This window comes from Notolepis coatsorum (assembly GCF_963971535.1).
Source record: "Notolepis coatsorum genome assembly, chromosome: 11".
Classification (NCBI taxonomy): domain Eukaryota; kingdom Metazoa; phylum Chordata; class Actinopteri; order Aulopiformes; family Paralepididae; genus Notolepis; species Notolepis coatsorum.
Window position 1 is genome coordinate 38,007,021 of NC_140175.1, and position 12,131 is coordinate 38,019,151.

General features: G+C 42.4%; 1 protein-coding gene across 1 annotated transcript in view; it reads left to right on the top strand.

Annotated features, from left to right (window-relative positions):
• Positions 1-1,504: 1,504 nt before the first annotated feature.
• The window catches only part of golga2 (golgin A2), a 56,679-nt gene continuing 46,052 nt past the window's right edge, over positions 1,505-12,131 (top strand). Inside the window, exons 1-4 of the mRNA XM_084324070.1 lie at positions 1,505-1,565; positions 2,760-2,885; positions 4,264-4,332; positions 5,866-6,024. Coding sequence (XP_084180196.1) covers positions 1,518-1,565; positions 2,760-2,885; positions 4,264-4,332; positions 5,866-6,024 — 402 coding nt within the window. The 5' untranslated portion in view covers positions 1,505-1,517. The remainder of the gene's footprint in view (positions 1,566-2,759; positions 2,886-4,263; positions 4,333-5,865; positions 6,025-12,131) is intronic.

The window sequence follows — 12,131 nt, forward strand, 5'->3', positions numbered from 1 at the left end:
AAACGTATTGTTTTTTAATCGGTTCATTTCCGTTTTATAGCATTTTGAAAAGCCCTTGTTTTTCAGGAAAATATATAGATTCAGTGATAAACGGCATTTACTGGAATATTCTCGAATACACAAAAAAAATGTTGGCCTATTTATGAATCGTTTTCAAATAAACGCTAGATTATCGATAGTATATGTGTACTTATGCACGCTAGAGAAGCGATCTGAAAAATATATTCTCATTTCCTGATCGCACACAAAATAGATCAGATTACCCCAAGACTGGTAAAATAAATTGCTTACCTCAGATCAGATGTTCTCCAAAAAGATTATTCCAATTCCTGATCGCCATTCCAAATATTGATCGCGTTTATTGATTCAGCGTTGGGTACTGTAAATATGTATTCCGCGCGTCTCTTCAGATGCTTCGCCGGAGAAGTAAAATGAGGAGGCTGGACCCCCCCCATCAGTCTAATCCAATGGGGTGCAGTACCATCCGGAGAGATGATAGGGGGCGGTATTTTCCCAATGGAGCTCAGAGAGTCTGCAGCACTAGCGTGAGGCTCGATTGATGATCAAATCGCTAATAAAAAAAAAATACGACAAACAAACGCTATATAGCGTTGGTGGCATTCAACAGTCGGCATGAACTAACGACAAAACGCGTCCGTGGCACTCGAAGTGTTAAGACTCCCTTATAGGCTATGTTTCAATCATAAACATAATATATCCTTAAAATTTACATAAATTATTTCACAAATACAAATGTAGTGAACTGAGTTTAGGTAGGTTTACCTTCCATTATATCTGAGTGCATTATGTACCTTGAGCTAGGCCTGCACCAATGATGTCATCCATGCCCCAAAGCACCCTTTGAAAACAGGCCATAATCAGATATTTTGGGGTCCCCGCCAGCCTTCTTTAATTTCTACCCAAACCATACTGTGCCATGGACAAAAGACAATGTAAAAGCATATTGTACTGTGCCAGCATGGGTACAGTATGGCTCACTACTAGTACAGTGGAAAAGGAGTACTTTTTTCTTTTTATCTCCAAAGCAAACATCTTGTTGTAGGTACCGGTACAGTTTGCTACTACTTTTTTGTGGCCTGTAATAGATTGATGTCAGGACATTGTCAAAGAAACGACTTTGAGAAAAGACACATTTTCACACATAAATTCATAAACACTTTATATAAAAAATTGCAGTATTTTCAGTTGTTTCAAGAGGGTATTAAATGTAAAGCTAGTAGAAACACAAAATAGAATGGATCCTATGAGCTCACAAATTGTATTGGTCAAAAGTTGCCCCAGGAATCCCTTTGTTCTAGCCTTTGTATGAATGTAAATTAGCCCACTGGTGCCACGGGGCAATGCCAAAGTTAAGTAACAGCACACACCTGTGTATGCAAATGACCCTTCAGTTGTATGGGTCAAAGGATAGTGCCCCTAGCGGCAGGTCACTGTCTTGCATCGCTGCCGGATCCCAACTTGATGACGTGGTTCGGTTCGCCTACCGGAGGAGCAGGATGGCCGACCAGAGCAGGCAAATCAAACTCGCTGCAGCCAAGAAAAAGGTAAAATAATGAGCAACCAAATGAGTCGAAGACCATGAGAAGCATTGAATGCGTTTCTTGGGTACAGGTTTGAGCTGTCAGTAGTTCAGTTTTTCCGCTGAGGAGGATGTTGACATTCCACGTCCTCCGACCTGTCCTCTGTCGCCCAGCAAGACTGTCATCCTCCTCTTTGGGCTGACTGTGCGCAGGAGAGACCGGGGATTATTTGGGGCCTTTATTGATAGCATTAGCATGCTAGCTAGGAGACGTGGAGTAATCATAGCTATTATTGGCCCAGCTGATGAGTAACTCAACGTTTTTTTAGATCTTGTATTAAATTACTCTGGTTTCAAGACAAACCGGAATTTGTTGTTAGCCAAGGCATTAGCCAGCTAGCTAGCGTCGCTAACCTTTTTATTGAGTTGTCAAAAAGGATGCTGGCTAACTGCTAACTGTGATTTATAGCTTGTCTGTTTGATGTCATTATTTGGTAAAAAGAAAATGTCTTGCTTGCACAAACTTAAGTCAACAAACACTCCCAGTGACAGGAAGCACTGTAGCAATAAGATGACGGACTGTTTTGACAGCTGACACCCCCTCCTCTCTGCCCCCCTGTAGAAACATGGCCTGGTCAGTGGTACCTGGTAGTTAGCTAGGGCAGGGAGAGATGACTCGTCAGCATTTGCTGTTTGCCTGACTATCTCTGTGTCTCTGTGTTGATAAGCACGTAGTTTGGATTTGGGCCTAGTATTTAAACATACCATTCTCAGTAACTATGTAGGGAGGAGTTCCCCCGGCCTTACACCCATATGACAGCTGTCACGGGCCGCATGCATTTGACATTATTTGGGGGGGGGGGGGGGGGGGGGGGGTTGGAAAACCCCACTGCTCATTTATAAATTCTGTTAAGTCAAGTTCACATCACTGCTTCTTCATAAATGCAAGTGGTTGTAGCTGCCGGTGGGCACTGGGCATAAGTAATCCCATCTTGTGGTTCATCATCGCAGAGGAAGGTTCTGAACAAGCAAGCCATTGTCTCCTATTTAAGTAATACCAGTACAAGCTAATAACCAGTGTGCAGTGGCTCCGTCACACTCTGGTGTACAGACACACGCATACATTTAGAGAGAAAGAGAGCTTATTCTGGAGCAAAGTGTAATCTCAGACTCTTGCAGCTAAACACCGTGCTCCTCTTTTTTCATCTACGCCGCTCAGCTGAAGGAGTTCCAGCAGAAGTGTTCCCCTGCCAGCGGAGGAGGCGCGGGGTCCAAGAAGAAGAGGAAGGTGAAGGATGGGAGCCAAGATGACGTGCCCTCAGCAGACAGGCACTCTCCAGACAATGTGAGTCGTGTATGTCTGTCTGTCTGTCTGCCACCTGTCGATTTCTGTCTGTTAGCAACTTGTCTGGCTTTGTTTTTGGTATGTTCCTTTCCCTCTCTGTGCCTTTTGGTTGTCTGTGTCATGTACATTTTGCAGGGTTCCCGCTGATCATGGAATTTCAAAGGAATATGGATTATTTTTTTTAGAGGCGTCTTCCATATAGGGAAGAAATTCTTCAAGGAAGTCGTGAAATATCAGGGAATATGTAACAAATGGTTCAAATGACAGTAATCTGCCAGAATATATTCTACAACTTGTTTCACACTACTTGTTGTCATTGCTTTAAATGGTGATTATCAGCCGTTGTTATACATCGTATTGGCCAATTTTTCATAATATATATAAAGCCAACTGCATTGGAAGCTGGACTGTGTTGACAGGTTTTCTGAGCTGAAGAACAGCACAAACAGGCCAGGGAGGAGTCAACATGTTTAAGATGATGCAAAAGCTCCACCTTATGCACGGAAAAGTCATGGAACTTAACAAGAGACTCAGGGCGGCAACTCTTGATTTTACGAACATGATACCCTGTCCTTCCTCGTCCAGTAGCATAGATGGTCTCACTGATTGTTCTGCTCAAATCAGGTCATTTTCTATCCTCCTTTTTTGAAAGACATTATCAGATTTGCAATTACTCTTTTCTGTATGGATTTCTGGTTGAAAAGTGATCGCGTCTGGAATCCTTTAACACAGACGTACTTATTGAAAAGTGATGTGGTTTATCAGCCTGAGGGGTCAGTGTTGCAGGCGAACTGAGATCCTATTCAGGATTGTTCTGTCTAGCGACCTGTATCTTCTTTGGAACCTGTTTTTCTGCTTTTGTCATTATCTCTTGGTGAGATTGCGACGTGGAGGACCAGGGATAGAAGATGGTTCCTGTGTTTTACCGGTTCTAAATGGACATTTCTGGGCATGGTTCTAAATGATTTCCGTCCGTCCCCATTCCAAGCCCCATTCTCCTCTTTCCTCTGGCGCACTTCATTACATCTGTATTGTTGTTGTACTTGGTTCGAAGAATGAAAAGCAGCTCTTCAGCAATGTGCTGCAGCATAAAAACAGTCAAATTAAATAAGTAAAAGTGTAATAAAAGCAAAATATATACAGAGGGAAACAACAAAAATACTTGCTCTCTCTCTCTTCCTGCCTGTCTGTCTGTGTGTTTCTCTCTGTCACATACACACACATTCTCACGTTCACTCCCACCCACTGTCTGTCTCTCTCTCTCTCTGTGTCTCTGTTTCTCTCTACACACACATTCTCACTCACATTCACTCCCTCTTCTCTCTCTGTCTTTCACACCTTTCCCACTACCACTCTCCTCGCCTCTCCTCTCCCGTAGATTGAGAGTATTCTGAAAGCACTTAGTCAGAGCAACGGAGTAGCCCTGCCTCCCTATGGCACCAGTCAGGTGAGCCTCTCTCTCTCTCTCGCTCTCGCTCTCGCTCTCTCTCTCTCTCTCTCTCTCTCTCTCTCTCTCTCTCTCTCTCTCTCTCTCTCTCTCTCTCTCTCTCTCTCTAGTGTTTCCCCTGTAATAACAGCAGTAAACCCCTCTTAGTGTAGGAAATTTCCCCCACTGCAAATACACTCCTAACCAAAAAGGCCTCATCTGGTGACTATGACACGTGACACGTCATCATTTATTTATTCGTACATGGAATTACCACAGTACATATTAATATAATTCACCAAATCCCATGGCTGAAAGGAACAGTGCGGACTAGAGTGCGGACTAGAGCCCCCTCCTTGTACTCTGATCAAGTCGACTTATAGGTTGTCTTAATTGATTAATACTTTTTTGAGAAGTCAATTAGGGGGGGGGGGGGGGGCAGTTAATTATTTTTATTTTTTTTAGATTATTTGATGAGGTGACAAAATCCCACGATTATCAGTTGACGTAAGATTTTCTTAAAGGTCTTCTTAAACTCTAATGTTTTCTGAAATACACTTATTTGCCCCAGAGTCAGCCAAGAAGATTAATATCAGTTTTATCTCTGTATGTGAGTTAGCTTGGATATGGATAACTGTTCCTTACTGCTTCCAGTCCTTGTCCTAAGCTAGGCTAGCATGCACATGGATTGCATGCACCATGCTATTGGAAACACAGACATGAAACTGATATCAGTCTGGACCAAGAACCCAACACAAACCCCCACCACAAAAACATCAAGGGGAAACACTGCTCTCTCTCCCCCTGCCTGTTTCTCCTCTCTTTCTCTCTGCATGACCCCCCCCCAGGCCCCACCCAACCTTGTCAATAGCTGCTCATCGGATCATCCCCCCTCTCACCTGAAGTGCACTTGTTCACTAGGTTCACAATTTCACATAGACTTAAAAGCATATGGATGGGTTCAGGTGTAGACTATTACTGTTCGTGCTATGCTTTTGAACCCATGTGATGGAAGTGGGCAAGTGGACACGCTGTGGGGGGTGGGGATTGGGGGAGGGGTTGTCGGCGGAACAGGGTCATCTCTCCAGAGTGCAGAGGTTGTGTACTATTATTGTGTGTTTTTTGTCATTAGAGTTTAAAACTGATGCACTACAGTTGTATTCATTGTGAATTGGGTCACCTCATCAGGGGGGCATGCGGTTGGTTTGGTCGTAGTCTGTTGTTGCATGGTTGTGACATCTGCACCTTGAGTTTTATTTATTTATCAAGCAGGCATGTCCACATCTGGGAAAACAAGATGTATGTGTGTGTGCATGTCTGTACAATCCATGTGTGTATGAGACTGTGGTTTTGCTATATAGTCATGTTGCTGTAATTTCCATGTATTCTTTCTGAGGTTACATACCACCAGGAGACTCCTATGTGTGTGTTTTTGCTGCTCTCTGACCCCCATTACCACCATATATCATTGTCCGTAGCATTAGACTAACAAGTCCGTGTTTGTGTGTGTGTGTTTGTGTGTGTGTGCGTGCGTGCTTGCGTGTGTCGCCTCAGGCCTATGCTGATGTGGAGGTCCGGGGGTCTCCAGTGGCCCAGATGCTGGAGGACCCAAACGGAGAACCTGGTCGCAGCTCGCCTGTCTTTAACCCCGCTAGCACTCCCACTACCCCTACTCCTACTAACCCTGAGTTTGGTCACATGACTGACTTGCAGGTGTGTGTGTGTCCCTCTCTGTGCTGTCTGTCTATCTAGCTCTATTTGTCTCTCTCTCTCTGTGCTGTCTGTCTATCTAGCTCTATCTCTCTCTCTCTGCTCTCTGTGCTGTCTGTTTATCTAGCTCTCTCTTTCTCTCTCCCTACTATCTAATAGGGCTGAATCAGATGGACAACGTAGTTATTTGAGTTATATTTGTTTTCTAATTAATGTTTTTACCTATTTTATTCAAACTAAATTAAAACCCTTTTAGTAATAAACTGTGGATATACATTTATCTGCTCTGTAAGTGTAGTCCGTGATGCACGATATATCGGCCGATATGGCAGTTTTTTTACACCGGTATCGGTCCGATATCAATATAGGGCCGATACTAAAAAAAAAAAAATTATCTTTTTCTTTTAACACTTTGACTGCCGGGAGCCGTCTTTAGACGTCTTTGCTGGCCATGCTAAAGTTGCCGGGGGACGCTGTACGTCGTCTTTATATCAATATTTCAAAAATCTGCGATCGGATTCATAATGTCCCTCCGCTGGCCTGAGATCCACCAGCAGGACCCACTGAGCTCTCTGGCGGTTCAGGAGCGCCATCTGGTGGCCGATCGGCGCAAGCGCTTAACAGGAAGCGCACTAGAGGTTTTGCTAGACGTCCGTATTGCTTCCGGCCACTCTGTACATGTTCCGTGACTCTAGCTCGTCACACTACATAGCGATCGATTGCCAATAACTCGATAAACAACATGATTTGGACGTATATACCATTATACAAGCTGGAGATGGACCGGGTAATAATATATCCCATAATGATAAAATTTCTACTCGACGATGATCGCCCAACGGCGCGCGGAGACTGGGGTGAGTTTCAGCGTGTAACGTTACCGTCTTCGATAATAACTGATATTATCAACATTTGACCCACATTAGATTATTGGTATAACGCTGCCCACGGAATTATAAACGCCCCCTCGCCCATCCGGTCAACATCAGATGACGTGTAGTAACTTCTAGAAGTACGTCTAGTTGGAATTTTTTATATCGCGCTGATTGCCATCAAACTGTATTTCATCATCAATATAATGCATTTGGGGCTATATATCACGTTCTGGAGAAAGCTGCAGAAAGAGATGAAAACATACTTATACATTAGACCATACTTTACTATGAATATGTGAATGAAAAAGTTTAACGTTGCTACACAATGAACAATACATATAGGACTTTGAATGGGCCCTAATAATGGCAATGTAGCAATAGAATTTAAAAAGTTATAGCCCTGCAAAGAAGGGGACTTTCTCCATAGACAAATAGCGCTGGCAATCTATGGTATATCATTAATTTAACCTTAGGCAACCAAAGTGTTAACATGTTTTGGTCTTAACACTTTGGTTGCCACTTTTCTTTTTCTTTTTTTTTATTATCTTTTTCCCCCTCATTTCTTTTCGATTTTTCTTCCATCCCACTGTTAGTCGTTATGCCAATTCCCAACCCTTTTACTGGTTGTTGCGCACTTTCCCCTACTGTTGGTCCGAGAGGCCGGAGACTGTCACATGCTTTTTTTCGACGCATGTGCAGCCAGCCGGCAGCCAGCCTGGCCGCGCAGATTCTCACTGGGAGAGTGTAAAGGCCTCTGCATGCTACAGAAACTGCAACGCAACTGCAACACAACATCAGCACGACTTCAACGCAACATGTTGCAGAGGGTGTTGTATAGTGTGTTGTGAACAACCTTGCGTTGATGTTGCGTAGCAGTGATTGGTTGGTTAGCGAATGGGGGCGTGGCTGTCATAGAATAATATTGGTCCCGCAGGGAGGAATACCATCCTCGAGTTAATGAATTTATACAAATGGAAGTATTGATTTCGCCGTAACGAATCATTAAAAATATATAGCGTTAACTGGAATATGTTGTTTCTTTACTCATATGTTGGATTATGTAATTGGTTTGTCATGACAAACCAATAAAAAATCGCAAATTAACCGGTGGTTATCCTATAGCCCTAGTTATGTACATTTCAACAAAGTGGAGCCGCAGGGGACTTCCATAGCATACGCCAGGGCTATTCAACTAAATTGTTCAGGGGGCCACATTGTCAGAAACCCAAGGGGCCAGGGGCCGGACTGCCACGGCGCCTCCCCGTGCTATGAATATATGTACACTTGACACAACACGCAACCACATTTTCACAACTTTTATTTAAATGGGAACTATTTTACTATTTCTTTCACTATTTGGGCACTTTTACACAATTCCTGTGGGTTTATGGAACACCTCTGTAATTTTTTTTTTTTTAATTCATTGTTTTGTATTTCTAATCAAGTACTCAAAAACAGCATTTTTCTACCTCAAGATCTTAAGCCGTTTTGAGCCTGGGCTCCAACCACAGTGAGAACTGTGTGGAAACTCAGCTGATTATCATGCAGCGGTGTCTCTCTGACATCACAAATCTGCACATTTTCAGATGACTCAGTTCAGTGAGGGTGAATATTGTGAGAGGAGAATTGGAAGAATGCGCCAATATGAGAATTAGAGACATAGATCATATTAATATAAGTCCACATAGCTAGGAAACAATGCTAAACACTGACCATTTATAAGATAGGTCCCCTTTAACTACATTGCAAAAGTAGCATACTTTTCAAAAAAAGTGCTTCATTTATGTGCCACATCTGCAACATCTCCTGCAAAAAGTGCTTCATTTATGACTGTGCAACAACTGCAACATCTCCTCTTCAACATTTCAATATAAAAATAAAATAAAAAAACAAACAAGTGCATGATGTGCATCTGAACATTCTAACATCAACACTTGAACAAAAAAACACATTTATAGTGCAGCTGAGCTTATGAAAAAGTGCTTCATGTCTGTGCAACAACAGCAAATCACAGCATCTTATTAGCACTTATTGTCCACTCTTAACTCTCAAACATCAGGGGGGTGGGGGGCAGACAGGCCTAGCCTACATACACACATCTAATGAGAGCGATTGCACTTCTTTGACTGGGCAATGGCAGAGAAAGAGGGTTCATAGGAAGTGAGGGCTACCCGCAAACAGTGATGCAAATGCTCATTTGTCAAGGAGGCATGGTTGCTTGTTTTAATGGCATTCATGTGAGAGAAACTGGATTCACAGGTGTATGTTGAGCCAAACATTGTTAGCACAGATATTGCCAGCGTTTTTATTTTGGGGAATGTCTTGACATGAATACACTTTATCCAAAATGTTGTGGTGGATTCATTCTCAAGTGCCTGCTTCAGAGCAGATGATGCTTGCATGTCAATTATTTCAAGTTGCAGGAGACCTTCATCAATGTGAAGTGATGCAAGGAACTCTTGTCCTTTTGTGGAAATAGCAGCTACATTGGCAAATGGGTTGCTCACAAAATGCATCAATTCTCTGGACATGTCAAATTCATCAAATCGACTTGCAAAGTTTTCCCTCAATTTATCAATGAAATCTGTCATTAATTGAGTGACTTTTGGCTCAATTGTGCGTGTTAACGTTGACATGAAAAGAAAAAAGTAAAAAAATAAAATAAAAAAAAACATTTTTTTTTTTTTTTTTTTTTTTTTATTATCATGTAATCTTTGGCGGGCCGGTCAGAATCATCCTGCGGGCCGGATCTGGCCCGCGGGCCGCCAGTTGAATAGCCCTGGCGTATACGCCTTCAAATCATCTTACCTTGACGATTAAAAGCCTCCACAATTTAGTAAACAGTGTTCCCATGGCTGGTGTTGATATTTTACGATTCCAGCTTGTGATAATTTGTTGTAGCCAGCCAGTTAGCGTTGATGCTATTCAATGCTATCATACCCAACTAAGGTTAATGCCATTCAGAATTTATTAACATAGCTACAACACACAGTAACGTTAATATAATTACATGCATCATTGTTTACAGTGAACGGTGGGGCTAATCAAAAGGACTGGACACGGACAAGTTAAACGGCAATCAATTAATTTAATATAACAGGTAGTTCGGGCTGCATTTTCGTGCCTACAACCACAGCCACAGGGATATATCCGGCTTTGACGAGCTCTCTCTCCTGCCGATTAAATTCAGCAGCTCTAACTCGAGTGCCTGTAGCTGCCTGCATTTGCACAAAGGCGTCCATCCCTGCTGCTAGCTAACGTTAAAACTAACCTAAAGTTAGTTGTTCACCAACAATCTATTCTACAGACATCAACAAACACAGAAGTTACAGTACACAAGCAGAATACATCACAAATACTTCCAGTCAGGGGATTTCAAAATAAAAGAGCGACGTCTAAAAGCACCGAAATATGTTTATTTTGTACATTATCTAACGTTAACACGAACCTAAACTAACTTTAGATTAGTTTAGGTTCGTGTTAACGTTAGATATTGTACAAAATAAACGTATTTACGGTGCTTTTAGACGTCGCTCTTTTATTTTGAAACCCCCCGCCCGGAAGTAAAAATTATGCTTATTTTTCTGCTTGTTATCAATGGGTTGGTTGAGAAGGGAAGTTTCATTTATCTAGGGAACCTAGCTACATCCGGGGTACAATGTTTCATAGGCTGCTCGTCGATGTTGCAGAAGCATAAAGGCAGAGTGTCTGCAACACTGTTGCATTGTCGATGTTGTGTTGCAGTTGCTTCGCAGTTTCTGTAGCATGCAGAGGCCTTAACGTTTGGGAGGCCGCACTACCTCTCACCAGATCCTACCTTCGCTGAGCAGGCGCCCCGACCGAACTGTAGGGGTCGCTGTCCACAACGCCCAGGACCACCCACGGCTCCCCTCCCCCTAACTCAGCCAAACGAGTTAGTATAGCGATCAGCCCGAGCCAAGGCAATGCTGACTCTCCGGGAGTTGAGACCGCAGCCTCTTGCATTGGTGACGAGCACAATCTCCGCTACGCCACCTGACCGCCCTGGTTGCCACTTGTTAACATGGTAAAAAAGGTTGAATGCCAGCACCCACTTCAATGATAGCGTTGTGAACGCATAATCTCTGTCTTAAATTATGGCTATGTGTCTAATCTGCCCATCGTTTATCAATGACTTGTTTGCAGTCAACATTGTCGAAACGGATTGTTTTTTAATCGGTTCATTTCCGTTTTATAGCATTTTGAAAAGCCCTCGTTTTTCAGGAAAATAGAAAGATTCCGTGATAAACGGCATTTACTGGAATATTCTGGAATACACAAAAAACATTGTCATTTTTCAGCCTATTTATCGTTTTCAAATAAACGCTAGATTATCGATAGTATGTGTACTTATGCATGCTATATAGCGATCTGAAAAATATATTCTCATTTCCTGATCAGCGCGCACACACACACACAGGGCACACGCTGATATATACCGGTAGGTCAAAACGGATCCGAAGACTGGTCAAATAAATTGCTTACCTCAGATCAGATGGTCTCCAAAAAGATTATTCCAATTCCTGATCACCATTCCAAATATCGATCGCGTTTATTGATTCAGTGTTGGGTACTGTAAATATGTATTCCACGTTGTTTTGCGGCTCGGCGATCACTTGGATCCTTCAGTTGGCTTGACGGAAAAGTTAAATGAGGAAACTGGCCCCCCCCTTCATCAGTCTAATCCAATGGGGTGCAGTTACACAGGGAGAGACGATAGGGGGGCGGTATTTTCCCAATGGAGCTCAGAGAGAGTCTGCAGCACTAACGTGAGGCTCGATTGATGAAATATGAATTCAAATCACTAATAAAAAAAAAATACGACAAACAAACGCTATATAGCATTGCTGGCATTCAACTGGCGGCATGAACTAACGACAACGTGTCCGTGGCACTCAAAGTGTTAAATAGTTTAAAAATATCAGTCATTTCTGAAAATAAGTTACAAAAGTAAAAAAAGATAAAAAAGCGTTTTGGAAAATAGCTCTTTATTTGATTATCATAAAGTGTTTTCTATACAGAGATATAGACATCGGTAAATATTGGTATCGGCCAGAACAGCAATATTAATATCGGTTATCGGTATCGGCCACAATTTTCACATCGGTGCATATTCCCAGTGATGATCAATCTCCTTGTATTATATGACCCTGGTATTTATATAATGTATTATAGTACTATGAATTCAATACAATCTTCAGCCATACTATCAAACTA